Source organism: Tachyglossus aculeatus, chromosome 2 (assembly GCF_015852505.1).
Source record: "Tachyglossus aculeatus isolate mTacAcu1 chromosome 2, mTacAcu1.pri, whole genome shotgun sequence".
In the NCBI taxonomy this organism is placed as follows: Eukaryota; Metazoa; Chordata; class Mammalia; order Monotremata; family Tachyglossidae; genus Tachyglossus; species Tachyglossus aculeatus.
In genome coordinates this window covers 140,580,367-140,607,991 of record NC_052067.1, presented here as the reverse complement: position 1 = coordinate 140,607,991, position 27,625 = coordinate 140,580,367, and the positions used below count along the sequence as shown (strand labels likewise).

General features: G+C 46.1%; 1 protein-coding gene across 1 annotated transcript in view; it reads right to left on the bottom strand.

Annotated features, from left to right (window-relative positions):
- Positions 1-27,625, bottom strand: part of PGM2L1 (phosphoglucomutase 2 like 1) — a 92,749-nt gene that overhangs the window by 23,853 nt on the left and 41,271 nt on the right. The window contains exons 4-9 of the mRNA XM_038742625.1: positions 20,096-20,180; positions 12,640-12,723; positions 11,081-11,274; positions 5,552-5,741; positions 4,475-4,572; positions 4,005-4,185 (exon numbers count right to left, since the gene is read on the bottom strand). Coding sequence (XP_038598553.1) covers positions 4,005-4,185; positions 4,475-4,572; positions 5,552-5,741; positions 11,081-11,274; positions 12,640-12,723; positions 20,096-20,180 — 832 coding nt within the window. The remainder of the gene's footprint in view (positions 1-4,004; positions 4,186-4,474; positions 4,573-5,551; positions 5,742-11,080; positions 11,275-12,639; positions 12,724-20,095; positions 20,181-27,625) is intronic.

The following is a 27,625-nucleotide window of genomic DNA, read 5'->3' as shown; positions in this document are numbered from 1 at the left end:
TCGATACGGGACACGGTGGCCACCGGGAAGGGACGGGGCTGCTCGAAAAACCCGAATCTGGTATCTGTGGCGGGGGCCGGGCCAGGAAAATTGGAGAGGACCGGGTCAGAAGATCTTCCGTCCAGTCCGCGGCTCGGTGCCAAGTTGGCGCCCGCAGAATGTGCCCTTCTTGCTTCTGTTTCCCTCGCCCGTCGGTGTATCGTCGGCCGGGGGCGACGCCAAGATAATAATAATGATGGCATTTATTAAGCGCTTACTATGTGCAAAGCACTGTTCTAAGCGCTGAATAAAAACATTTGGCTCCCGCACTCGGGTCCCCGTGGCCAACAGAGCTCTTTCTTTGCATGGCGGTTTTTTTCTGGTTCAGGCTGGTCTTTTCGATCGTTCGGTCAGTGGTATTTATTGAGCTCTTCTGGTGAGCAGAACACTGTCCTGAGCGCTTGGAGAAGTCTGATATAACGGAGTTGGTAGATACGTTCTTTTGCCTCAGAACGCTTCAGATTTATAGTCGGTCCACGGTACCAGGCCGCCACAGACAGGTCGGATGGCTTCTGGCCAACTGGGAAGAATTCTAGCCCTCAAAGACACTACAATTGGAGGAGCAGTGTGGCCCTGTGGCTAGAGCCCAAGCCTGAGAGTCCGAAGGTCATGGGTTCTAATCCCCGGCTCTGCCACTTGTCTGCTGTGTGACCTGGGGCGAGTCGCTTCACTTCTCTGGGCCTCAGTTCCCTCATCTGAAAATGGGGATGCTCTGATGACTGGACACCCATCTACATATTTTGTTTTGTTGTCTGTCTCCCCGTTCTAGGCTGTGATCCCGCTGGTGGGTAGGGACCGTCTCTGTTGCCAACTTGTACTTCCCAAGCGCTTAGTACAGTGACCTGCACACAGTAAGCGCTCAATAAATACGATTGAATGAATGAATGAAAGACTGTGGGGCAGACACTGCGTGCAACCCAATTTGCTTGTATCCACCCCAGCGCTTAGTACAATGCCTAGCACATAGTAAGCACTTAACAAATACCATCGTAATAATAATAATACTACAATTACCCCACTCTGCAACAGATCGATACCATTAGGTTCAAGGGCTTTACCGTTTCCCAAGATTCCCGTGACTTAAAAATCAGAACAAGGGCCATATTTTCAGATGCTTCTTGGGGCTCCTATTGCCAAGGCAGCTACGATGTCACCTCTTGGGTCTCTTGAAAGAAACTGGCAATTTTGAAGAGCGGTGGGAATGCTGACAGCCAGGAGCAAGAGGATGAGACACGGATGCATCTGTGCCAAGTATGATCAGGAAGAAAGTGGGAAGCCACAATCATCGGCTCCCAGCTTTGCGTGAAACTCGGCTGAAGAAATCGCCTTCTTGATTACTGGACTTGGGTTCTAGTGGGAAACCACCCGCTGGCACATCTCTTTTCTTTTCCATTCAGATGTTCACACTCCGACGTTCATACGATCCGCAGGTGGTTATCCATCATACTGCAAGATGACTACTTATTAATCCTAGTGATAGGGTTTCAGCTGTCAACAGAATGCGTGCTTGAGTTTTCTCCCCAAATTCGGGGGCCTAAGTGATTGGAAAAGATTTCTTTTGAAGGAGTTTTATAAAGAGCGCATCATTTAACTGCAGGGCTGAGTGAGAGGACACTACCATTTTAGTGATTAAGAAAACAGTTGACCAGAATTTAACAAATTCGATTTTAAAATAAATGAAATATGTTGGGGTGTGTTCCAACTCAAGATATAAAGAGCATTCAGAATAAGAAAAATATAGAGAAGGAAGCATTATCCACAAATAGATGCTGTCAGCATAGGCCTGGGGAGTGGAGGACCTGTATTCGAATCCTGATTCCATCACTTTCCTGCTGCGTGTCCTTGGGCAAGTCACTTCACTTCTCTGATTGCTTCCTCTTCTGTAAAATGGGGATTCAATCCTTGATCCCCCTCCCCAGAAGCTCGTGAGCCTCGTGTGGACCAGAAACTGTGTCTGACCTCGTTATTTTGTATCTACCCTAGCACTAAGAAAGGGGTTTGGCTACTAAGTGTTTGATAACCACAATGATTAAGTGTCAGTTAAAAAAAAAATCATGTTTCTCCACATCAATCCAATGGGATTCAAGCTACTTTAGTGTCACACCTTGAAAGGCATAAAAATTGTCTCATTGTTCCACTACCGTTAGTACCAGTTTGGTCTTTATTAAAGAAATGTCCCCGACCCGTTGTGGGGGAATGGGTCTGTTTACCACTGTACTGCACTCTCCCGAGTGCTTAGTATAGTACTCTGCACATGGTACATGCATAATAATAATAATAATAATAATGACTATTATTACTACTATTATTATCATTATCGTTATTATTACTACTACTATTACTACTATTATTACTACTATGGTAGTTATTAAGTGCTAACTATAGGATTGAATGAAGGAATGGAGCCCAGAAATTCAAATGGAAATGAAAAGAGTTTGGAGAGGACCCAGGAGGGAATAAAAGGCACTCCTACAAAACTGGGTTAGAGAACAGGAACTGGGACGACTTAGTAAGCAGAATAATAATGAGGGTATTTGTTAAGTGCTTACTATGTGCCAAGCACTGTTCCAAGTGCTGAGAAATGAAGACAGGGCATTGACAACCTTTCAGGATACTGTGGTGTGGGGCACCAGTGATCAGCCCTTCTCCATTTCTAATGAGGACTGCGGGAGAAAGCCGAGGATTAAAACTGCAACAAGGAATCCGGCCGACAAGTCCCTTCAGGCAGTGAAGAGGAAACAGCTATTAATTAGGTCCTCTAGACTGTAAGCTCATTGTAGGCAGGGATTGTGCCTGTTTATTGTTATACTGTACTCTCCCAAGCACTTAGTACAGTGCTCTACACTCAGTAAGCACTCAATAAATACGATTGAATGAATCACCAATAGTTTAATCCTCATCCCGAGCACTAAACATGGCTACTCCCACTCACGCAAAACTCGGCTGTCTTTTATTTTGGTTCCAGGGAAGCTGTCTAGACAAAAATGCCATTTTTATAGAAGATTTCTCTAGACTGAGGGCAGGGGACGTGCCTACCAACCCTGATGTATCGCACTCTCCAAAGAGCTTTAAGTACAGTGCTCTGTACACTGTAAGGGCTCGATAAATACCGTTAATTGAATTGGGATACAGAGGAAGGAAATCCCTGCAAGGGGTTTTATGAAACTTGGTTCTTGGGCTATTTTTCAAGTAAGCTAGGAAAGGAAGGAGAGCACGAGTGGATCCCCATAAGTAACTGCTGTAAAAAACATTATTTAGAATTAAAAATTTGTCAGCTGCACCATTTATTGTGCCCCTGCGGAGGGGCAAACTACCGCATTAGGTGCTTGGGAACATATTTTAAAAGTCCAGCGCTTGGTTCCCTTCCCTCAAGCAGTTTGCAATTTAATGGGGAAGACAAGTGGGCCTAAATGGTCAAACAATTACGGAAGTCAAGAGACGCAGCACGGGGCTGGGTGTCAGAGGATCCGGGTTCTAATCCCGGCTCGGCCACTTGTCTGCTGTGTGACCTTGGAAGAGTCACTTCACTTGTTTGTACCTCAATTCCCATCATGTAAAATGGCAACTAGGACTGTGAGCCCCACGGACTGGACCCAACCTGATTAACTTGTATCTACCCCAGCGCTTACTACTGTGCCTGGCACATAGTAGCATAAATACCATTTTTTAAAAAAGGGGGCGGAGGGGCAGATTACATTAGGGGGAAAGCAGCTTCTAAGTATAGTCACAGCAACCTAACCAAATAAACTTAAGCACCCTGAGCAAAAACCAAGCATCCCTCTCTCACCGTCAGGGACACACAATAGCATAACGAAAGAGCCTGGCTCGATGTGCTTGGAAAAAAGCGAAGAGAATTACACAAGTAACAAAATCTGTACACGAAACACGTCAACGCTGAGGTACCACACACTTATAAATGCAACATGGAGAGATTTTTTTAAAAAAAGATGCTGTGTTGCTCTTACTTCAAACTGAAATCCTTCTTTAAGAGCAATTGCCTTCAAAATTTTGGAGGAGACTGTGGTAGCTAACATGTAAACATTCCTCACATCAGCATTCTGGGGGTGGTTCTCCTTCCAGCATACAAACATCCACCACCCAAGCAAAGCCGCCAACTCATTTCCTGTGAAAACTTTCCAACGGCCACTGAACGGAGAATGGAAAAGTTCATCAAAACAAATTTAAATTTGTCCCTTCAAGTTTCTCATTTATATGCTTCTGAAATTGTCAAGTCTACAGTCACTTGTTCCGTTGAAAAAAAACCCAACAGTTGACAATAGAGGATACTGAAACAAACGTTGGGACTATTTTCTTTTTAAACTGGCCCATACGTAAACAGATTATTTCAGACTATAAGCCGTCGTTATTCTTTTTCCCCCCCATTTAATCAAGAAAAGCAAAAGTTGGGCTTTTTTTTTTTTTTTTCACCACTTACTTCCCTTGAAGCTCCGCCACTGCCAGTCTGTCTGCGTCCGGATCCGTGGCTAGCACTACCCTGGCCTCTTCCTTTTCCGCGAGTCTGAGCGACAACTCCTGAGACAACCACCCGAAGAGCCAGGTTACACACAAGTGACTTCATTTTCAGGCTGTAGACTCAGCCCCGCTAGACGGTAAGCTCGTCGTGGGCAGGGAACAGATCTACCTAACTCCACTAACCGCTTAGTTCAGTGCTCTGCACATAGGAAGCACTCACTAAATACCACTGATTGATAGATTAATTTACGTGACGCTCGCTTTTCTGCTCCACGACATTCCCTCATTCCCAACAGGAGGTGACCATCAAACACTTTAACGAGGCACTAATCCTAAACAATTCACCTATCCTGAATTGGTGCATTTTATTAAGCGATACATACAAAATACTCAGTAAAGGTTTGTGCTCTGAGGCCCAGAGAAGTTAAGTGACTTGCCCAAGGTCACAGCAGCAGCTGTGCTGACATTAGAACTCAGATCCTCTGATTCCTGGACCTGTGGATTCTTTCCATTAGGCCCCGCTGCTTCTCATTCAACCCACATATTCAATCGGTCACTCAATCCTGGCTTTTCAACCTTCACAACATCGCTAACCCTCTTCAAAACTGAAAAATCGCTCTCCCCACCTTCAAAGCCTTATTGAAGGCCCATCTCCTCCAAGAGGTCTTCCCTGCCTAAGCCCTCCTTTCCTCTTCTCCCACTCCGTTTTCCGCCACCTTGATTTGCTCCCTTTATTTACCCGCCGTCCCCCAGCCCCACAGCACTTATGTCCATATCTGTACTTTATTTATGTCAATGTCCGTTTCCCTCTCTAGACCATAAGCTCACTTTGGGCTGGGGATGTGTCTGTTCTATTGTACTCTCCGCAGCGCTTAGAACAGTGCTCTGCACACACTAAGCACTCAATAAATGTGATTGACTGATTGATCGAAGCCCTGTACTGTTCTCTGTTGTAGCTGCCTCCTGCCACCTCCGATAAGGTTAAACAAACTTTATCCAAGATGATAGGTGCATTAAAAATATATTTATATACGAATACCAGCACAGATTCTCCTTCTTCGGGATTGGGGCATTTGACGGTAGAAAAGTCTGGATCTGGATCCTTTTGTTCTGGAACTGGAATTGGAGGCTTAAATCCAAATGCTCTAAAAGCCAACTGCACATAATCATGTCCAACCCCGTGGAACGATGTATGGACAAACTTCAAGCTCGTCTTGGTGTTTAGGTCCCTGAAAAAGAAAAACGCACATTCCATCAGCACGGCAGAAATTTCTCCTTCTCTGACATCACGGAAAATGGTGGCGATCCAAGGAAATGTGGTTAAAGTTTACCGAGCAAGAGATCTGGGGAGGCTTAAAAATAAACTATGGGAATATCCAATTAAGATCACAGAGATTTCCAGTCCAGTCTCTTTCCCCTCTGGTCCAAGAACTCTTTGCTTGATAGTCACTAAGGACATGAAGCATTATTTTGGCTTCTTATTATACAGGAGGAAAATATGTGTTAAATTCCGGGAAGCGGACTGGTAGCCGGTAAAGGCTTTTTCATTTAAAGATAAACTTAAATTGAAGAATTGCTATTTCACCACTATTTCAAGGGGCAAGTCCCGGAGGAAACACCAGAGAGTTCTATCTGCTTTTGAAAGTGTTAAGAGATGGTTTCAGAAAAGAGTTTTATCCTTGAGAAAAGTCTGGTTGCTAACAATAACAGTGAAAGACAGCTCTTGGAAATATCACCCCAATTTAGGGAGGTTTACAGGGCTCTCCTCTCCTCTGAGACTTCTAATCCATGGTCTTTATTGAGTGATTACTGTGTGCAGAGCACAGTACTAAGCGCTTGGGAGAGTAGAATACAGCACAGTTACAGTCCAGAGGGGGAATACAGATATTCAATCAAATAAATTTAAAGACATAAAATAAATTCTTAGATTGTGAACCCCAGGAGGGACACGGACCGTGCCTAATTTCCAGTTGGGTTTTCCCCCCAGCACTTAGTACAGCGCTCTGCACACAGTAAGCAATTAAGTGTGAGCCCGTTGTTGGGTAGGGACCGCCTCTCTATGTTGCCAACTTCTACTTCCCAAACGCTTAGTACAGAGCTCTGCACACAGTAAGCGCTCAATAAATACGACTGAGTGAATGAATGAAAAGTGCTACTACTAGTACAAAGGATGGATTTGTTCATAAGTGCTGTGGGGAGAATATCAAGTTCTTAAAGGATATAGATCCAAATGCAGTGGCGACACGAAAGGGAGAGGGAGTAGGGGAAACAGTGTGGCTCAGTGGAAAGAACCCGGGCTTTGGAGTCAGAGGTCATGGGTTCAAATCCCGGCTCCGCCACTTGTCAGCTGTGTGACTTTGGGCAAGTCACTTCACTTCTCGGGGCCTCAGTTACCTCATCTGGAAAATGGGGATGAAGACTGTGAGCCCTCCGTGGGACAACCTGATCATCATGTAACCTCTCCAGCGTTTAGAACAGTGCTTGGCACATAGTAAGCCCTTAATAAATATAATTATTATTATTATTATTATTATGGGTTCAAATCCCGGCTCCGCCAACTGTCAGCTGTGTGACTTTGGGCAAGTCACTTCACTTCTCTGGGCCTCAGTTACCTCATCTGTAAGAAATGGGGATTAAAACTGTGAGCCCCACGTGGGACAACCTGATCAACTTGTAACCTCCCCAGCGCTCAGAACAGTGCTTTGTACATAGTAAGCGCTTAACAAATACCATTATTATCATTATTATTATTATTAAACAAGGGCTTAGTTGGGGAAGGCCTCTTGGAGATAATAATATTGATATTATTTGTTAAGCGCTTACTATGTGCCAGGAACTGTATGGAGCGCTGGGATGGATACCAGCAAATCAGGTTGGACCCAATCCCTGTCCCACATGGGGCTCACAGTCTCAACCCCCGTTTTCCAGACGAGGTCACTGAGGCATAGAGAAGTTAAGTGACTTGCCCACGGTCACCCAGCAGAGAAGTGGCGGAGCCGGGATTAGAACCCACGACCTTCTGACTCCTGGGCCCGGGCTCTGTCCACTACGCCAGGCTGCTTTTTGGAGATGTGAAGGTGGGGAGAGAGACGGAGGGCCTTAAAGGCCAGAGGGAGGATGTGGGCAAGGGGCCGGCAGCGAGGGAGATGAGACCGAAGTACGTTGGTGTGGGAGGAGCAAAGCGTGCAGGCTGGTTTGTAGAAGGATATCGGCGAGGTAAGGTAGGAGAGTGCATTTAAAGCCGATTATAAAGTGCGTTTATTTAATAATAATAATAATAATAATAATAATAATGATAGCATTTATTAAGCGCTTACTACGTGCAAAGCACTGTTCTAAGCGCTGGGGAGGTTACAAGGTGATCTTTCAGACTGTGAACCCACTGTTGGGTAGGGACTGTCCCTATATGTTGCCAATTTGTACTTCCCAAGCGCTTAGTACAGTACTCTGCACACAGGAAGCGCTCAATAAATACGACTGATGATCAGGATGTCCCACCAGGGGCTCACCGTCTTAATCCCCATTTGACCGATGAGGTAACTGAGGCACAGGGAAGTTAAGTGACTTGCCCAAAGTCACACAGTTGACAATTGGCGGAGCCGGGATTGGAACCCATGCCCTCTGACTCCAAAGCCCGGGCTCTTTCCACCGAGCTCTTTCTCTAGTCAATCAAGCAATCATTGGTGCCTCAAAGATTTTGGGAAAAGGCAGATAAGTGTTGACAATGACCACCATGGAGTCGGCAGAATGTGGGTAGAACTGCACCGACTGCTTAACTTTGCCATTTGCACATCAGGGCATATCTACATCAAGAAAATGGAGCACTCGTGGCTACTGTTTATTTTAAAAATAGGTTGCGACTCTCAGGGCTAAAATGGTCCACCCGATTGGTGAGAAGTACTCTCCCAAGCGCTTCGCTCAGTGTGGTGCATACAGTAACCACTCAGTAAATACGACTGATAGACTGAAGTAGGGGGAACCATTCATTCAAGCGGATTTACTGAGTGCAAAGCGCTGCACTAAGCGCTTGGGAGGATACCAGTATCCAGTCTATTTGATGCGCACGTGGATGGGAAACGATTACAGGTTCCTGAGGAGTGGGGAGACGTGGACTGAACTTTTGGTTAGAAGGATGATCCGGGCGGCAGAGTGAAGTACGGACTGGAGAGGCAGAAGGAAGGTCAGGGAGGAGAGCGATGCAGGAACCAAGGCAGGAGAGAATAAGTGTGTGGATGAGCACGGAAGCAGTCTGGTTGGAAAGGGAAGGGCGGATCCTCCACACGTCGCTGTCCCAAGGTGAACCTGGGGTACCGGCCATCTCAAGGTCAAATGCTATGTACAGTGCTCTGCACACAGTAAGCGCTCAATAAATACAATTGAATGAAGGAATGAATAAATGCCATCATCATCATTATTATTATTACCCCAGTGTTCAGTAAAGTGCGTGGCACCTAGTAAGCATTTAATGCCACTATTATCATTAAGCTAGGAGTCCAACTGGAGCTGCCATTTTCGGCTCACTGATTCCACATCCTCCCCCCTTCCTGCCATCTCTCCTCTAAGGAGAGAAAGAGCTCTCAGGATATCCCTAGCCACATCCCGATAAACAGCCTCAATCTATCAGTGCTATTTATTGAACACTTACTGTGTACAGACCACTGTATAAGCATTCAGAGAGTACAATACCATTGCTTCTCCTCTCTTCCCTCCTTCTCCAGCCCAGCCCGCACCCTCCGCTCCTCTGCCGCCGCTAACCTCCTCACTGGGCCTCGTTCTCGCCTGTCCCGCCGTCGACCCCCGGCCCACGTCCTCCCCCGGGCCTGGAATTCCCTCCCTCTGCACATCCGCCAAGCTAGCTCTCTTCCTCCCTTCAAAGCCCTACTGAGAGCTCACCTCCTCCAGGAGGCCTTCCCACACTGAGCCCCCCTTTTCCTCTGCTCCTCCTCCCCTTCCCATCACCCCAACACCCTCCCTCTGCTCTACCCCCTCCCCACCCAATGGCACTTGTGTATATATGTACATATTTAAGCGCTTAGTACAGTGCTCTGCACACAGTAAGTGCTCAATAAATACGATTTAATGAATCTCATCACCATCTCCTCCTCCCCATCCCCCCGCCCTACCTCTGTCCCCTCCCCACAGCACCTGTATATGCTTGTACTTATTTTTTACTCTATTTATTTTACTTGTACATATTTACTATTCTATTTATTTTGTTAACGATGTGTATCCAGCTTTATTTTTATTTATTCTGGTGACTTGACACCTGTCCACATGTTTTGCTTTGCTGTCCGTCTCCCCCTTCTAGACTGTGAGCCCGTTGTTGGGTAGGGACCGTCTCTCTATGTTGCCAACTTGTACTTCCCAAGCGCTTAGTACAGTGCTCTGCACACAGTAAGCGCTCAATAAAGCTTGGAGAAGCAGCGTGGCTCAGTGGAAAGAGCCCGGGCTTTGGAGTCAGAGGTGATGGGTTCAAAGCCCGGCTCCACCACTTGTCAGCTGTGTGACTTTGGGCAAGTCACTTCACTTCCCTGGGCCTCAGTTCCCCCATCTGTAAAATGGGGATGAAGACTGCGAGCCCCCCGTGGGACAACCTGATCACCTTGTTAAAATCCCCAGCGCCTAGAGCAGTGCTTTGCACATAGTAAGCGCCTAATCAATGCTATCATTATTATAATAAATACGATTGAATGAATGACTGAATGACCACCTGAGCCAGCAGGCGGAACTCGGAAATGACCAAATCTGCTAGATTGACAGCCCGAGCTGGGAATACAGAAGGGGTCAATCAAATTAGATACGGAGGAAGGGGGAGGGCAGAGATTGGATAAACTGAGGCCAGAAGCCAGAATGGCCTAGGAGCACAGGTGATAAATACCTGTCGCCTCTGACTTTCGTGGGCAGACACACGCAGCAGCAGGAGGACCAGCATAAATTTGGAGAAAGGAGAGTGTCTTTCTCCGCCCAGAAGGCCAGATGCCCGCTCGGCAACCAGAACCAACACACTGAGGCAGGAGCCGGGGGATGGCTGAGTGTCTTGTGGTTGGGACCCAGGTGCCCTGATGCAGATGGAGATCATGAGTGGATTCCTCCCATGTAGGGAGAGCACATGGAGAGAGCTAGCCGCCCACCACGTGCGCGGGGAATGGAATGGATTCGTCCCGTGTGGGAAAGTAAGTGGAGTCATCCCGAGTGAAAAGTGCACATGGGTGAGAGCTAGCCGCCTCACCCACGTGCGATTAACGTATGATTCTTCTCCTCCCATTCGGGAGGCTCGAATATTGCCGATTGATTACATTCCTCCTGAAAGGGAAGCTCAATCCATTGCGCCTAAACAACTAAATAATTCAATTCGCCTCGCAGAATAAATTTTATATAAAACTCAGGCTTTCCGTCCCCGGCCTCTCTCTCTCTCTCGCCTCGCCGATTACCAAACGAACCCATCCCTGGACAACGGGGGACAGTCGCAAAGGCAGAACCGACAGGATCTGGTGACAGATTGAATATGTGGGTTGAATGAGAGACGGGTCGCGGATAGATGCCGAATCACGCTTTCCTAGCACGGTACCTGTGAAAACAAATCTTTTTTAAATCCTCCATGTAACTCGCGCAAATATCTTGGAGGGGGTCTCTCTTCAGGGGACTGGTGTCAACTAGATTCTCGTTCCACGAATCGTTCCACGGCTCGACGCTTTCTTCTATACATTTCAGAATTTCTTTATCGTGCGGAGATGTGATCTGGGCGCCGTTTTCCCAATAAACCTAGATTGTGAAAAGGAGACAACTACAGAATTGATTATACATTACAGACGTTCTTTGCTCGGCGAATCCTTTCGTCCATCAGAATGAAATCCTTAGATTTTGTACGTAAGAATTATCAAGGGAATCAAATATCAGGCATCCACACAATAGTACACTGCAAAGATACTGTTTGGTGATAGACAATCATCTGCCTTGCATTGGATGTTCACTTTTCTGGACATGGCAGGCTAGACAACCTGATATTCCTAGGTACTCTCTAGCATTAATATTCTATTCTAGTAGGAAAAGAACAGATTTGAATGCTTTCTCCTTATTAATTCACACAGTGAGTTGAATATATGCTCTCTGCCTTTATGTCAATAGGGACCACATAAATTTGGCAATTTAAAAAATTTAGTGTTTTTGGCTTTCATGCGTTCTGAAAACTGGCTTAATTCTGGAAAAATGGATCTTTCAGATGATAATAATAATAATAATGAATAATTGTGGTATTTGTTAAGCGCTTACTATTTGCCAGGCACTGTACTAAGTGCTGATTACGGTACCTGTTAAGGGCTTACTATGTGCCAAGCACTGGGGTAGATACAAGTTACTCAGGTTGGATACAGTTCCTGTCCCACACTGGCACTCTTAATTCCCATTTGTTACAGATGAGGGAACTGAGGCCCAGAGAAGTGACTTGCCCATGGTAACACATCAGACAAGTGGCAGAGGCAGGATTAGAACCCACAATCTTCTAAATCCCAGGCCCTTGCTCTATCTGCTACGCGATGCTGCTTCTCCCCCTTCTAGACTGTGAGCTCGTTGCTGGGTAGGGACCACCTCTATATGTTGCCGACTCATACTTCCCAAGCGCTTAGTACAGTGCTCTGCACACATCAATAAATACAATTGAATGAATGAAATGCAAAAGCACAGTTACTTGAGGTGCACCAAAAATGTGATTTATTGAACCCTCAGAGATCCAACCCAGACCCCCGTGTATGCATAAACACACACTCACACACCCTAGGAAGCGTGTGCCATTGATCACAATCATCTCTGCAGAAAATTGCAGAAATACACCATCGCCTTTCCAAATTAAACCCGCCAACAATGTGGACAATAAGAACCACAACGACGAATAAACTAGGCCACGTCTTACCAGATCAGTAGGCCTCAGTTATTCACCCTGAACTCTCCGGGTCTGCGGAGGGGAGTAGTAAGACTCCGAGGAAATGGAAGGAGAGAGTGATTTTCACCGTGGAAGTCTCTCTAAAGCACAGTACCCTCAAGCCTGCAGGGGCTATAAAACCTCATTTGAAAAGTATAAGGTCTTCTTTCCTCATTGCAAAAATGCAAAAACCACAGGAGCCCAAGTATTACCTTGTATCCGTTGTCTTCCTTGCGGTTATGGGATGCGGTAATCATGACTCCCGCGACAGCTTTGAGCTCCTGGACAGCGTACGGCTGAAATACACAGAAAGATCATACCAGAGAATACGAGAAATTACAGTATAAAATTATCAAAGCTCAAGCAATTGGTCCTTTCCACAAATAATAATCATGGGGTCAATTAAGCACTTACTATGTGCCAAGCACTGCTCTAAACCCTGGGTAGATACAAGGCAATCAGGATGGACACAGTCCCTGTCCCACATGGGGCTCACGGTCTCAATCCCCGTTTTCCAGATGGGGTAACTGAGGCACAGAGAAGTTAAGTAGCCTGGATCCGTGGAAAGAGCCCGGGCTTTGGAGTCAGAGGTCATGGGTTCAAATCTCGGCTCCGCCAATTGTCAGCTGTGTGACTCTGGGCAAGTCACTTCACTTCTCTGGGCCTCAGTTACCTCATCTGTAAAATGGGGATTAAGACTGTGAGCCCCACGTGGGACAACCTGATCACCTTGTATCCCCCCAGCGCTTAGAACAGCGCTTGGCACATAGTAAGTGCTTAATACTATTATTATTATTATTATTATTATTATTATTATTATTAAGTGACTCGCCTAAGGTCATGCAGCACACAAGTGGCGGAGCCGGGATTAGGACCTCTGACTCCCACAGTAGGCCTGTTTTCTTTTCTAGCCCCCGACTGACCTTGAGATAAAAATAATGAAACGCTCTGGAACATTGTCTCTACTTCAGTTAAATGTCTCCAACCTAGTGACATTCTAAAATAACTGCTAACACAAAAAGCCTTTCACTTCTGCAGAGAAATTATGAATAAAATAGGGAATGAAACCCTGGTTAGATAGGTGGTAGATAGAGCTCTCATCTTTGCCACCAAAGCAGTTTTCAACATCGCACAGTAATAGTAAAATAATAATAATAATGGCATTTGTTAAGCGCTTACTATGTGCAAAGCACTGTTCTAAGCACTGGGGGATACAAGGTAATCAGGTTGTCCCACATGGGGCTCACAGTCTTAATCCCCATTTTACAGATGAGGGAACTGAGGCCCAGAGAAGTGAAGTGACTTGCCCAAAGTCACACAGCTGAAAATTGGTGGAGCCGGGATTTGAACCCATGACCTCTGACTCCAAAGCCCGGGCTCTTTCCACTGAGCCATGCTGCTTCTGAACCCCACGTGAGACAGGGATTGTGTCCATTCTGATTCCCTTGTACCTACCCCAGTGGCTAGAAAAGTGCTTGTCACATAGGAAGCATTTTAATACAATGAGAGTTATCGGCAATAATAATGTTATTATTTTTATTAATAAAAAGCCAACTACAAGTATCCATCTAAGTGCCAGGGGAGCCCCACATCTGAGATCAATCGTATTTATTGAGCGCTTACTGTGTGCAGAGCACTGTACTAAGCGCTTGGGAAGTACAAGTTGGCAACATATAGAGACGGTCCCTACCCAACAGTGGGCTCACAGTCTAGAAGATGTCTAGAAGTCTAGATGTGTTGGAAACACTGTAATAATAATAACGGTATTTGTTAAGCGCTTACTATGTACCCAGCTTTGTACTAAGCACTGCACAGACTCACTCAGCCCAAATGCTGAATAAGAAGCAGCGTGGCCTAGTGGATAGAGCCCGGGGCTGAGAGTCAGAGGACCCGGGTTCTAATCCCTTTTCCACCACACGTCTGCTGCGACTTTGACCAAGTCACTTCACTGAGCCTCACTTACCTCATCTGTAAAATGGGGATTACTGTACTGTGAGCCCCACGTGAGACATGGACTGTGCCCGACCTGACGACCGTGAATCAACCCCGGTGCTTAGAACGGTGCCTGGCACATAGTAAGTGCATAGCAAATACCATTAAAAAAAATAAATAAAGAGGTGGGATTCAGGTATAGAGGAACTGGAGTTTTCTGAAACAGAATCATATGAGGGGGAAAGGTTCCACCTGAAACAAAATATCCCTAGGATATCGGCACTGAATATTAACAAGGTAGGGAAGCGGTTTAGCTGAAAACTGGAGGACAGCAGAGGACTGTGAGATCTTAAGAGCCAAATGGATCATGTCTGGAAGGAGGTGGCTCTAGAATCATGGATGTTCTGCAGAAATGGTCCAGGGGCAACCCAGTGAGACACTTGAGGGAAGAGAGGAAGGCAAATTACAGTTCCCATCAAATGAGAAGCAGCACGGCGTAGTGGATAGAGCGTGGGCCGGGAGTCAGGCCTGGTTCTAATCCCTATTCTGTCACTTGCCCGCTCTGTGACCCTAGGCAAGTCACTTGGCTTCTCTGGGCCTCAGTTACCTCATCTGCAAAATGGGGATTGAGACTGTGAGCCTGATGTGAGACAGGGACCGTGTTCAGCCCGATTTTCTTGTATCCTTCCCAGCGCTAAGTACTGTGCCTGCCACAAAGTAACCGCTTAACATTATTTACTAGTATTATTAATAATAACCTGGTGGAGAGCACAAGGAATTCATTATAATAATAATAATAATAATGATGGCATTTATTAAGCGCTTACTATGTGCAAAGCACTGTTCTAAGTGTTGGGGAAGTTACAAGGTGATCAGGTTGTCCCACGGGGGGCTCACAGTCTTAATCCCCATTTTACAGATGAGGTCACTGAGGCCCAGAGAAGTTAAGTGACTTGCCCAAAGTCACACGGCTGACAATTGGCAGAGCCGGGATTTGAACCCACGACCTCTGACTCCAAAGCCTGTGCTCTTTCCCAGTGAGCCACGCTGCTTCTCTATTTATTATTTATAATAATAAATAATAGTAATGGTAACATTTCCTAAGCACTTACTACATGACAAACACTGTACTGAGCGCTGGAGTAGATACAGGCTCAACAGGTCCCGCTTGGGGCTTGCAGCCTAAGTAGGAGAGAGAATGGGATCGAATCCCCATTTTACAGATGAGGGAACTGAGGCACAGAGAAGTCAATTGAGTGGCCCGAGGTCACACAGCAGACTGTAAACCCGTTGTGGGCAGGGAACGTGTCAACCAACTCTGTTATAAAGTACTCTCCCAAATGCCCTAGTACCGGTGCTCATCACATAGTAACCGCTCAATAAACCCCACCGACGGATTGACTGAAGGGGCAAAGCCAGGAATTAGAACCCAGGTCCTCAGACTCCCAAGGCCGAGCTCTTTCAATTAGGCCACATCGCTTGTGCTATAGAACTAAGGAGAAAATATCAATATAGGTTCGAGATGGGTTGGGATCAATTCCGGAACAAGACACTAGGAAGAAAATTAGGTCTGTAGAGGGAAGTTGAGGATGTTAGATGGCGTGTCCTTAATGACTGGGCTCTGCATATAGTAAGTGCTTAATAAATATGATTGAATGAAAGAATGAATGACTGGGACCCATAGAAAGAAGAGCAAGCAGCCTTCTGCTTCTAGAAGCATCTGGTTGCCATTGTTAGAGACAGGAGGGGCTAAATGGGACGTTAGTGTGTGTGTGTAGTAGCCTCTGGCAGTGAAATTCACCTCTATGTATCCGCACGACAGAAAAAAAAAAAAATCAATGCCGGATTGAGTGAGTACAGGACCCACTCTGACTAATAATTCATAATCAATCAATCAATCGTATTTATTGAGCGCTTACTATGTGCAGAGCACTGTACTAAGCGCTTGGGAAGTACAAATTGGCAACACATAGAGACAGTCCCTACCCAGCAGTGGGCTCACAGTCTAAAAGGGGGAGACAGAGAACAGAACCAAACATACCAACAAAATAAAATAAATAGGATAGAAATGTACAAGTAAAATAAATAAATAAATAAATAAATAGAGTAATAAATATGTACAACCATATATACATATAATCATGATTATGATATTTCTTAAGCGCTTCCTACGTTCCAGGCGCTGTTCGAAGTGCTGGGGAAGATACATCCAATCAGGTTGGACACCGTCCCTGTCCCACATGAGGCTCACGGGCTTAATCCCCGTTTGACGGATGAGGGAACAGTGGAGTTAAGTGGCTTGTCTGAGATTGCACGGCAGACAAGCGGAAGAGCCAGAATTAGAACCCAAGTCTTTCCGACTCTAAAGCCCTTGCTCTAGCCACTAGGCCGTGCTGCTTTTCCTATTTCTTCTTCTGACAGATTCGTCACTCCCTTTTGCTTGGTACCATTTTCACTCCTGGTACCTTGAGGCACAGAAAAGTCAATTGAGTGGCCCGAGGTCACACAGCAGACTGTAAACCCACTGTGGGCAGGGAACGTGCCAACCAACTCTGTTATAAAGTACTCTCCCAAATGCCCTAGTACCGGTGCTCATCACATAGTAACCGCTCAATAAATCCCACCGACAGATTGACTGAAGCCCAAGGTGTACCTTGTCTCATGATCCATACAAAGTTTTCTGAGCAAAGAAAGCTGCTCTCTTCTATTGTTCTAATAATCAATAATTACAGTACTTGTTAAGCACTTACTACGTGCCAAGGACTGTTCTAAGCGCTGGGGTATATACATGGGACAACCTGATTACCTTGTAACTACCCCAGTGCTTAGAACAGTGCTTGGCACATAGTAAGCACTTAACAAATATCATCATTATCATTAGAGAAGCAGTGTGGCTCAGTGGAAAGGGTACGGGCTTGGGAGCCTGAGGTTATGGGTTTGAATCCTGGCTCCTCCCCTTGTCTGCTGTGTGACTTCGGGCAAGTCACTTAACTTCTCTGTGCCTCAGTTACCTCATCTGGAAAATGGGGATTAAGACTGTGAGCCCCACGTGGGACAACCTAATCACCTTGTATCACCCCACCAGCGCTTAGAACAGTGCTTTGCACATAGTAAGCTCTTAACAATACCATCATTTTTATTATTTATTATTATTATACAAGTTAATCAGGTTGGACACAGTCCCTGTCCCACATGGAGCTCACAGTCTCCACCCCCATTTTACAGATGAGGTCACTGAGACACAGAGAAGTGAAGTGACCTGCCCAAGATCACACAGCAGGCATGTGGCAGAGCCAGGATTAGAACCCAGGTCCTAAGCAGTGTGGCTTAGAGGCAAGACTTCTCTGGGCCTCAGTGACCTCATCTGTAAAATGGGGATGAGGACTGTGAGCCCCACGTGGGACAACCTGATACCCTAGTGCTTAGAACAGTGCTTGGCACATAGTAAGCACTTAAATACCATCATTATTATTATTATTCTGACACCCAGGCCCGAGCTCTATCCACTAAGCCATGGAAATGGCAGTTCTTCCAAATTCCTCTCTAATCTGGTACAGGTGTACACCAGATCCATATAGAATACCAATCAATTGTATTTATTGAGTGCTTACTATATGCAGAGTGCTGTAGTAAGTCCTTGGGGGAGTACAATATAGCAGGTTTCTCAAAAATGTGGATAAGTGTCTTGCGGGATACGTTTTCCTGTGGCTGACATGACGACTAAGTTCTTACAAGTAATAAAAAATTGCCCTGTTGCTCACTCATTCATTCATTCAATCATATTTATTGCGCGCTTACTGTGTGCAGAGCACTGTACTAGGCGCTTGGGAAGTCCAAGTCGGAAGCATATAGAGACGGTCCCTACCCAACAACGGGCTCACAGTCTAGAAAGGGGGAGGCAGACAAGAAACAGAACACGTAGAAAGATGTCAAAACCGTCAGAATAAATAGAATTCCAACTACCACCCCCGCCATTCCTAGACTTCCTTAATCCCCATGTACCTCACATAATAATAATAATAATAACGGCATTTATTAAGCGCTTACTATGTGCAAAGCACTGTTCTAAGCGCTGGGGAGGTTACAAGGTGATCAGGTTGTCCCACGGGGGGCTCACGATCTTAATCCCCATTTCACAGATGAGATAACCGAGGCCCAGAGAAGTGAAGTGACTTGCCCCAAGTCACCCAGCTGACGATTGGCGGAGCCGGGATTCGAACCCATGACCTCTGACTCCAAAGCCCGGGCTCTTTCCACTGAGCGGTGACTCCCTCCACAGCCTGGACGAGTGGAAAGAGCACGGGCCTCGAAGTCAGAAGGTTGTGGGTTCTAATCCCAACTCTGCTATCTGTCTGCGGTGTAACCTTGGTTAAGTCACTTCACTTTTCTGGGCCTCAGTTCCCTCATCTGTCAAATGGGGGACTAAGACTGTGAGCCCCATGTGGAGAAGGGACTGCGTCCGGCCGATTAGCTTGGATCTGTCCCAGTGCTTAGTACGGTGCCTCAGTGGAAAGAGCCCGGGCTTTGGAGTCAGAGGACATGGGTTCAAATCCCGGCTCTGCCAATTGTCACCTCTGTAACTTTGGGCAAGTCACTTCACTTCTCTGTGCCTCAGTTACCTCATCTGTAAAATGGGGATTAAGACTGTGAGCCCCACTTGGGACAACCTTGAAACTACCCCAGTGCTTAGAACTGTGCTTTGCACACAGTAAGCGCTTAATAAATGCCAGCATCATCATCATTTGGAGTCAGAGGACACGGGTTCAAATCCCGGCTCCGCCACTTGTCAGCTGTGTGACTTTGGGCAAGTCACTTCTCTGCGCCTCAGCTACCTCATCTGTAAAATGGGGATTAAGAACTGTGAGCCCCCCGTGGGACAACCTGATCACCTTGTAATCTCCGCAGCGTTTAAAACAGTGCATAGTAAGCGTTTAATAAATGCTATCATTATTATTATTATTATTAAGTGCTTAACAAATACCATTTAAATTTTAAAAAAGGCAGCCACACCCTCCTTTCCTGTCCCCGCAGGGCAGAATTGGGGCAGGAGAGAAAGCACACCTTGACACAATTTAAGTAGAGGAAGCAGAAGAGGGAGGGTAGCTGGGTGGGTTTCTCTCACTTTGGCCAAAAGCAGCATGGAATCAGGCCAGGAATTAATTCAATCGTATTAAGTGCTTACTGTGTGCAAAGCACCGTACCAAGCGCTTGGGACAGTACAAAATAACAAGAAACAGACCCACTCCTGCCCACAACGAGCTCACAGTCTAGAGGGGGAGACAGGCGGTAATATAAATAAATTACAGATAATAAATAACTTACAGGAAAGCAAACGTCTCCATCCTTCAATTCCTGCCAGATAATGTGTGCTTGCAAGTTATTAATTGGAAAGTGCCCAGCGGAGAAGGGGAGAGGGGAGGGAAAGCTCTGCCCTGCAGCGATCGGGCGTAACACCGGGCGAGGCTAATGGAACCGGGGCTACATCGGCAATTAGGACATGACGAATCTCCAGACCTTCTGCACTGGGAACTGGGGACACGCCTGTGTTCTCCAATCTAGTTAACGTCTAAAATAACGCTCTTCTTCTTTAAATTCTGACATAAAAAGTAAGTATTGGACACGCCTGTGTTCTCCGATCTAGTTAACGTCTAAAATAACGCTCTTCTTCTTTAAATTCTGACATAAAAAGTAAGTATTCATGGACAACATGTCAATTAGGCCGAACTGCATACTTACCACGAAAGGAGTGGGGACGTATCTTGAGAACAGATAGACAGGTACACCTTTGGCCAGCAAGACGGCAGCGGTCAGCTTTGCCAGGCTGCAAAGAAAATTAAACCTCTTAGAATCGTGCCTTCAGCAGTTTTAAATGCTTAATTTTCCACAGATGAATGGCATAAATACTATGAAGACTAAAGACCATTGCGAGATTCGCTTTTTGGTGGGAAGAGAGGAAAAAACAAAAAATCTTAAGAGAGCCTTTCCTATTAGGCATTTCAAAACTCACCACCCCCTAAGACACCTCCCTCTATGGTGACTCCTCCTCCAAGAAGCCCTCCTCGATTAAATCCTCTTTTTCCTGGCTCTCTCTTCCTTCTGGGTCATCTACGCACTTGGATCTGTGACCTTTGGGCATTTGCTATCCTCCCCACCCTCAACCCCATATGTACCTATCCATAATTGATTGATCTTAAAGCCTTCCCCTCTTTACCATAACTTGTTTGTGAGGAAGGAATGTCTGACAAGTCTGTTGTACTCTCTCAAGTGTGTAGTACAGTGCTCTGCACAGAGTGAACGCTCAATAGATATCACTGATAATAATAATGGCATTTGTTAAGTGCTTACTATATGCCAGGAACTGTACTAAGCGCCGGGGCAGATACAAGCAAATCGGGTTGGACACAGTCCCTGTCCCACATAGGGCTCACAGTCTCGATCCCCATTTTGACTGTGAGCCCGCTGCTGGGTAGGGACCGTCTCTATATGTTGCCAACTTGTACTTCCCAAGCGCTTAGTACAGTGCTCTGCACACAGTAAGCGCTCAATGAATGCGATTGAATGAATGAATGAAAGATGAGGTAACAGGCACAGAGAAGTGAAGTGCCTTGCCCAAGGTGTCACACAGCAGACAAGCGGTAGAGCCGGGATTAGAACCCACGTCCTCCGACTCCCAAGCCCGGGCTCTTTTCACTCACGGCACTTGTATATAGTTGTACATATTTATTACTCTATTTTATTAATGATGTGTATATAGCTATAATTTCATCTATAATGATGGTATTGACACCTGTCTACTTGTTTTGTTCTGTTGTCCGTCCCTGCCTTCTAGACTGTGAGCCCGTTGTTGGGCAGGGACCGTCTCTATATGTTGATGATTTGTACTTCCCAAGCGCTTAGTATAGTGCTCTGCACACAGTAAGCGCTCAATAAATACGATTGAATGAACTAAGCAACGCTGCTTCTTCATTGATGATAATGAAGAAATTATAACCTGAAATTTCAACAGAAATATTGTCTTCCCTATAGCCATCTTAGATGGTTTGAATATTCAATTAGGGTGAACTCAATGGACATGGCTGATGGTTTAGTAGGAACTTTCCTGTAGACTGTAAAGCTCCTTGTAGGCAGGGATCGTATCTCCCAACTCTGTTGTATTGTAATAATAATAATAATGGCATTTATTAAGTGCTTACCATGTGCAAAGCACTGTTCTAAGCACGGGGGAGGTTATAGGTGAACAGGTTGTCCCACGGGGGGCCCACAGTCTTAATCCCCATTTTACAGACGAGGGAACTGAGGCCCAGAGAAATTAAGTGACTTGCCCAAAGTCACACAGCTGACAAGTGGCAGGGCCGGGATTTGAACCCATGACCTCTGACTCCAAAGCCCGGGCTCTTTCCACTGAGCCACGCTGCTTCTCTAAGCAGCGCTGTACTTGGTACGTTGTAATTGTACTTTCCCAAGCGCTTAGTACAGTGCTCTGCACACAGTAAGCGCTCAATAAATACGATTGAATGAATGACAGTGCTCTGCACACAGTAGGGACTCAAACACTCTGATGTGACTGAACTTTCTGACCATCTCCAAATCACACAAGTCAATAGTCAAACTTTTTACCAGAACCAAACACACGGTAAAAATCGACTGGCTTGAGGGTTATCTCTGTTTTTTCTCCCTCTTCAACTCACTTTTCTGAAGGATGTTCTGATCAACAGTGAGACTAGCAAGAGAGAGGAAGCAAAAGGGAGAGAGGAACCCAGCTGGCCCACTGCCTGGACAATCAACTTGCAAATAATCCAGAGTTCACTGTACATTGTAAGGAATGGTGAATCTACAGTAGCACAGCAAAAGCTGATCACTGTCAAAACAAAATAGGACTCCCGGAATTACTTCCCCAACTTTCCTTACTTACTACAAGCTTACACTAGCTCTTGTGCTCATCTTGGGTGGAAGGACACCAAATAATTTTACATTTAGGCATCATTTAAACAAGTTATACAACTTAAAGCAGCCAACAGCACGTCACTTGAATTTACTTTGGAATTTGGGTAAGCGGCTGAACGCTTAAGCCAGAGCCCGCCAAGGCAATCCTGGGGGCGGTCAGAGCCCGGAGCTGAGAATCAATCAATCAATCGTATTTATTGAGTGCTTACTGTGTGCAGAGCACTGTTCTAAGCGCTTGGGAAGTACAAGTCGGCAACACACAGAGACAGTCGCTACCCAACAGCAGGCTCACAGTCTAGAAGGGGGAGACAGAGAACAAAACCAAACATACTAACAAAATAAAATAAATAGAATAGATATGTACAAGATAAATAAAGTAATAAATATGTACAAACATATATACATATATACAGGTGCTGTGGGGAAGGGAAGGAGGTAAGATATGGGGGATGGAGAGGGGGACGAGGGGGAGAGGAAGGAAGGGGCTCAGTGTGGGAAGGCCTCCTGGAGGAGGTGAGCTCTCAGTAGGGCCTTGAAGGGAGGAAGAGAGCTAGCTTGGCGGATGGGCAGAGGGAAGGCATTCCAGGCCCGGGGGATGATGTGGGCCGGGGGTCGATGGCAGGACAGGCAAGAATGAGGTACGGTGAGGAGATTAGCGGCAGAGGAGCAGAGGGTGCGGGCTGGGCTGGAGAAGGACAGAAGGGAGGTGAGGTAGGAGGGGGCAAGGGGATGGAGAGGGGCGAGGTGATGGAGAGGGCGAGGTGATGGAGAAGACTGTGAGCTCATTATAGGGTAGGGACCGTCTCTATATATTGCCCACTTATACTTCCCAAGCGCTTAGTACAGTATTTTGCACACATTAAGCCCTCAATAAATACGACTGAGTGAATGAATGAGGAAAAATAAGGGAAACGCCATGGTCCTATCAAGAAGCAGCAACAGTATAGGAGCAACCCAGCCCGCACACTCTGTTCCTGTAATGCCAACCTCCTCATGGTTCCTCACTCCCGTCTATCTCGCCGCCGACCCCTCGCCCACATCCTGCTTCTGGCCTGGGAACGCCCTCCCTCCCCGTATCCGACAGACAATGCCTCTCCCCATCTCCTCCTTCAACCCCTTCAAACCGGCTTCTGCCCTCTTCGCTCAAACAATCGTCTCCTTCCCTGACTACATCCTCATTTCCTCTTTTCCCACTCCCTTCTCCGTTACCCTGATTTGTTCTCTTTATTCACCCCTCCATCAGCCTCACGGCACTTTTAGATATACCCGCAATTCATTTATTTATATTAATAACTGCCTCCCCCTCTAGACTGTGGGCAGGAAATGTGTCCACCAACTCCACTGTACTTTTCCAAGTGCATAGTACAGCATCTTGCACACAGTAAGCACTCAATAAATATGGTTGATTGAATTATGAAGAGGTGGTATGAGAAAGAAGAAGGGGCCTAGTTAGGAAATGCCTCTTGGAGAAAAGTGAGTAGCCTTATCACTCAGGAGCTTTAATGATGTGCATATAGCTATAATTCTATTTGTTCACGATTTTAATAATGATGACATTTATTAAGCGCTTACTATGTGCAAAGCACTGTTCTAAGCGCTGGAGAGGTTACAAGGACACCTGTCTCCCCCTTCTAGACTGTGAGCCCATTGTTGGGTAGGGACCGTCTCTATATGTTGCCAACTTGTACTTCCCAAGCGTTTAGTACAGTGCTCTGCACACAGTAAGTGCTCAATAAATACAATTGACAGTGAATGGATTTTTATAAATTTATATATTTTATCTAGATATTATTCTGTACATTATTTAGTCACCTGTTTCATCTCAGTAGACTCCAAGCTCCTTGTGGGCAGGGATCGCTTCACAACTTTATTATATTGTACTTTCCCAAGCATTTCGCAGAGTACTCTTAGTAAGTAAGCGCTCAATAAATATAGTAAGCACTATAGTAATTACTATAGTAATTACTATACTATATTACTATACGATAGTAATTACTATAGTAATATAGTAAGTGCTCAATAAATAGCACTGATTGACATGTGTGTAGGGTTTCCTGCTTTATCCTTATTCTGCCTCTAGCTTTCGCCACCTGAAAACCATTTTTGCTCTCTGCCATGAACTGTCAGCTCCTTGAACTATGTCACTGTGGCACTATCCCAGGTGTCTAGTACACTGGCTCCCACTCGGGAGGAGCTGAATAGTCGACTGATTGCTTGACTGATCGGAAGGAAAGGCTTTAAAGGTTAGGAAGAGTGAGGGAGGAGATGCATGGTGGGGGGAAATAGCACGGTTGAAGGTAGGAGAAGTGTGAATGAGGCTCAGTTCAGTTATTCGTTCATTCATTCGGATTTACTGAGCGCTTACTGTGTGCAGGGCACTGTACTAAGCGCTTGGAAATTACAAATCGGAAACATATCTTGGGAAAAGTGAGGAATGTTAAGGGTGACATTCAGAAGACAAGAAATAGGCCTGAGAGAAAGCCTTGACGGTAATGTTAGGAACTGCTGTTTTATGTGAGAAGCAATTAGAAGTTTTTGTGGGCAGGGAATGTCTACCAACTGCTATATTCCACTCTCCCAAATGCTTCAAACAGTGCTCTGCACACAATAAGCATTCAATAATAACAATTATAATGCTTATAATGCTTTCCTCATCTGCAAAATGGGCTTTAATACCTGTTCTTCCCCTCTCTTAGACTGTGACATCCTTGTGGGACGGAGACCCTGTTCAACCTGATTCTACTGTAGCACCTGAAATAGTTGCCCCTTCCCTTCTTCCCTCCCTGACCATCATCTTCAGCTATTCACCTTCTAAAGGCTTCTTTTCTGCTGTTTTTCAAGGTGCTCACCTATCCTCTCTACCCTAAAACAACCCCTCCCTTGACCCCATGGCTCCCTCCAGTTATCACCCCCTCTTTTCCGTCTACTGTTCTTCACCAAACTCCTTGTTAATACGCACCAGGGACTGTACTAGCAAATCAGGTTGGACACAGTCCCTATTCTGCTTGGGGCTCACAGTCTTAATATCCATTTTACAGATGAGGGAACTGAGGCCCAGAGAAGTGAAGTGACCTAGGCAAGGCCACACAGCAGACAAGTGGCGGAGCTGGGATTAGAACCCATGTCCTCTGATTTCCAGGTCCGTGCTCTATCCACTACGCCCTGCTACTTCCCAATAAATACCACTGATGGATGGATGGATGGTTTGGGGAGAGGATTTACATTTCAAACAAACAATATTTTAAGACGCTCTATGGAGCTGTGTAGGAAAGACAGGAGAATGGGAGTGGCTATAAAAATAATAATAATAATTTTGGTATTTGTTAAGCACTTACTATGTGCCAAACACTGTTTTAAGCGCTGGGGAAGACATGATGTGTTCAGGTTGTCCCCCATGGGGATCATAGTTTTAATCCCCATTTAACTGATGAGGTAACTGAGGCACAGAGAAGTTAAGCGGCTAGCCCAAGGTCACACAGCAGACAAGTGCCAAAGCCAGGATTAGAATTTAAGATCTTCTGACACCCGGGGCCCATGCTCTTTCCACCAGGCCACGCTGCTTCCCCTGAACTAAGGCAGCTACAGTAACGGAGCCAGGAAGCAAGGATAGTGATGGAGGGTAAAGAGATCAGAGAAGGAGCCGGGCCTGGTGGGAGGAGCACAGGAGTCGGGGAATCATGAGACCAGGGGGTCTAGTCCCGGTTCTGCCCTTTGCCTGCTGTGTGACTTTGGGCCGATCGTGACTTCTCCGCCTCAGTTCCCTCATCTGCAAAATGGGCTTTCATACCTGTTCTTCCTCTCCCTTAGACTGTGACTTCCATGTGGGACGAAGACCCTGTTCCACCTGATTCTATTGTAGCACCTGAAACAGTTGCCCCTTCCCTTCTTCCCTCCCTGACCATCATCTTCATCTATTCACCTCCTAAAGGCTTCTTTTCCGCTGTTTTTCAAGGTGCTCACCTATCCTCTCTACCCTAAAAAACACCCTCCCTTGACCCCATGGCTCCCTCCAGTTATCACCCCATCTTTTCCATCTACTGTTCTTCACCAAACTCCTTGAGCGGGTTGCCTATACCCTCGGCTTCCAAGTCCCTCCGTCAAACCGGCTTCTGCCCTCTTCACACAATCAACTAATCGATGATATTTACTGAACATTTATTGAATGCAGAACGCTGTATTAAGAACTTGGGAGAGTACGATCCAACAGAGTTGATAGTCACTTTCCCTGACCATAACCAACTTCCAGTCTAGAAGGGGAGACTGACATTAAGAAACATTACAAACATGAAGTGGGGAGAGGGTGGGATGAGTATCCAGCACTTAGAACAGTGCTTTGCACATAGTAAGCGCTTAACAAATGCCATTATTAATATTATCAAGTGCTTAAAGGGTGCAGATACAGTCCACAGATATATGACCGATGAACTTCCTTCTTGCCAAATCAAATGGTCTCTACCCAATCCTAATCCTCCTCGACCCCTCTGCTGCCTGTGACACTGTGGATCACCCCCTTCCCAAGCGCTTAGTCCAGTGCTCTGCACACAGTAAGCGCTCAATAAATACGACTGAATGAATGAATGAAAAACATTATCCAACCTTGGTGTCACTGACACCGTCCTCTGCCGATTCTCCTCGTATCTCTCTGTCCACTCCCTCTCCGTCTTTCACAGGCTCCTTCTCTGACTCCCCCCCAAAACTGTGTCCCCGTCTATTCTCCATCTACGCCCACTTCCCTGGAGAACTCATTCGCTCTGAAGGCTTCAGCCACCACCTCTATGCAGATGGTTCCCAAATCTACCTCTCCAGCCCTGACCTCTCCTTCTCTGCAGTCTCACATTTCCTCCTGCCTTCAAGACACCTCTACACGGATGTCCCACTGACACCTCAAAATTAACACGTCCAAAACAGAACTTCTCACCTTCCCACTCCAGCCCTCCTCCCCATCTTTTCCATCACTGTATACAACACCGCTATCCTCTCACAAGCCCATAACCTTGGCATTATTCTCCACTCATCTCTCTCACTCAACCCATATATTCAAGCTGTCACCAAATCCTGTTGGTTTTCTGTCTCTCTCTCTCTCACAACTAAAATCCACCTTTTCCTCTCCATCCTGCAACTATGCTGATCCAAGTACTTATCCTATCCGACTTTGTCCTCCTTGCCTACTGAATCGGCCTCCTCCCTGTCCTCCCTGCTTCTCCCCATTCCAGTCCACACGCCATCTGCTTTTAAAGCCGATCGTAAGGCCTTTCAGTTTGACGCGCGGGTGGATGGGCAACTACAGGAGGTTCTTGAGGACAGGGAAAAACATGGACTGAA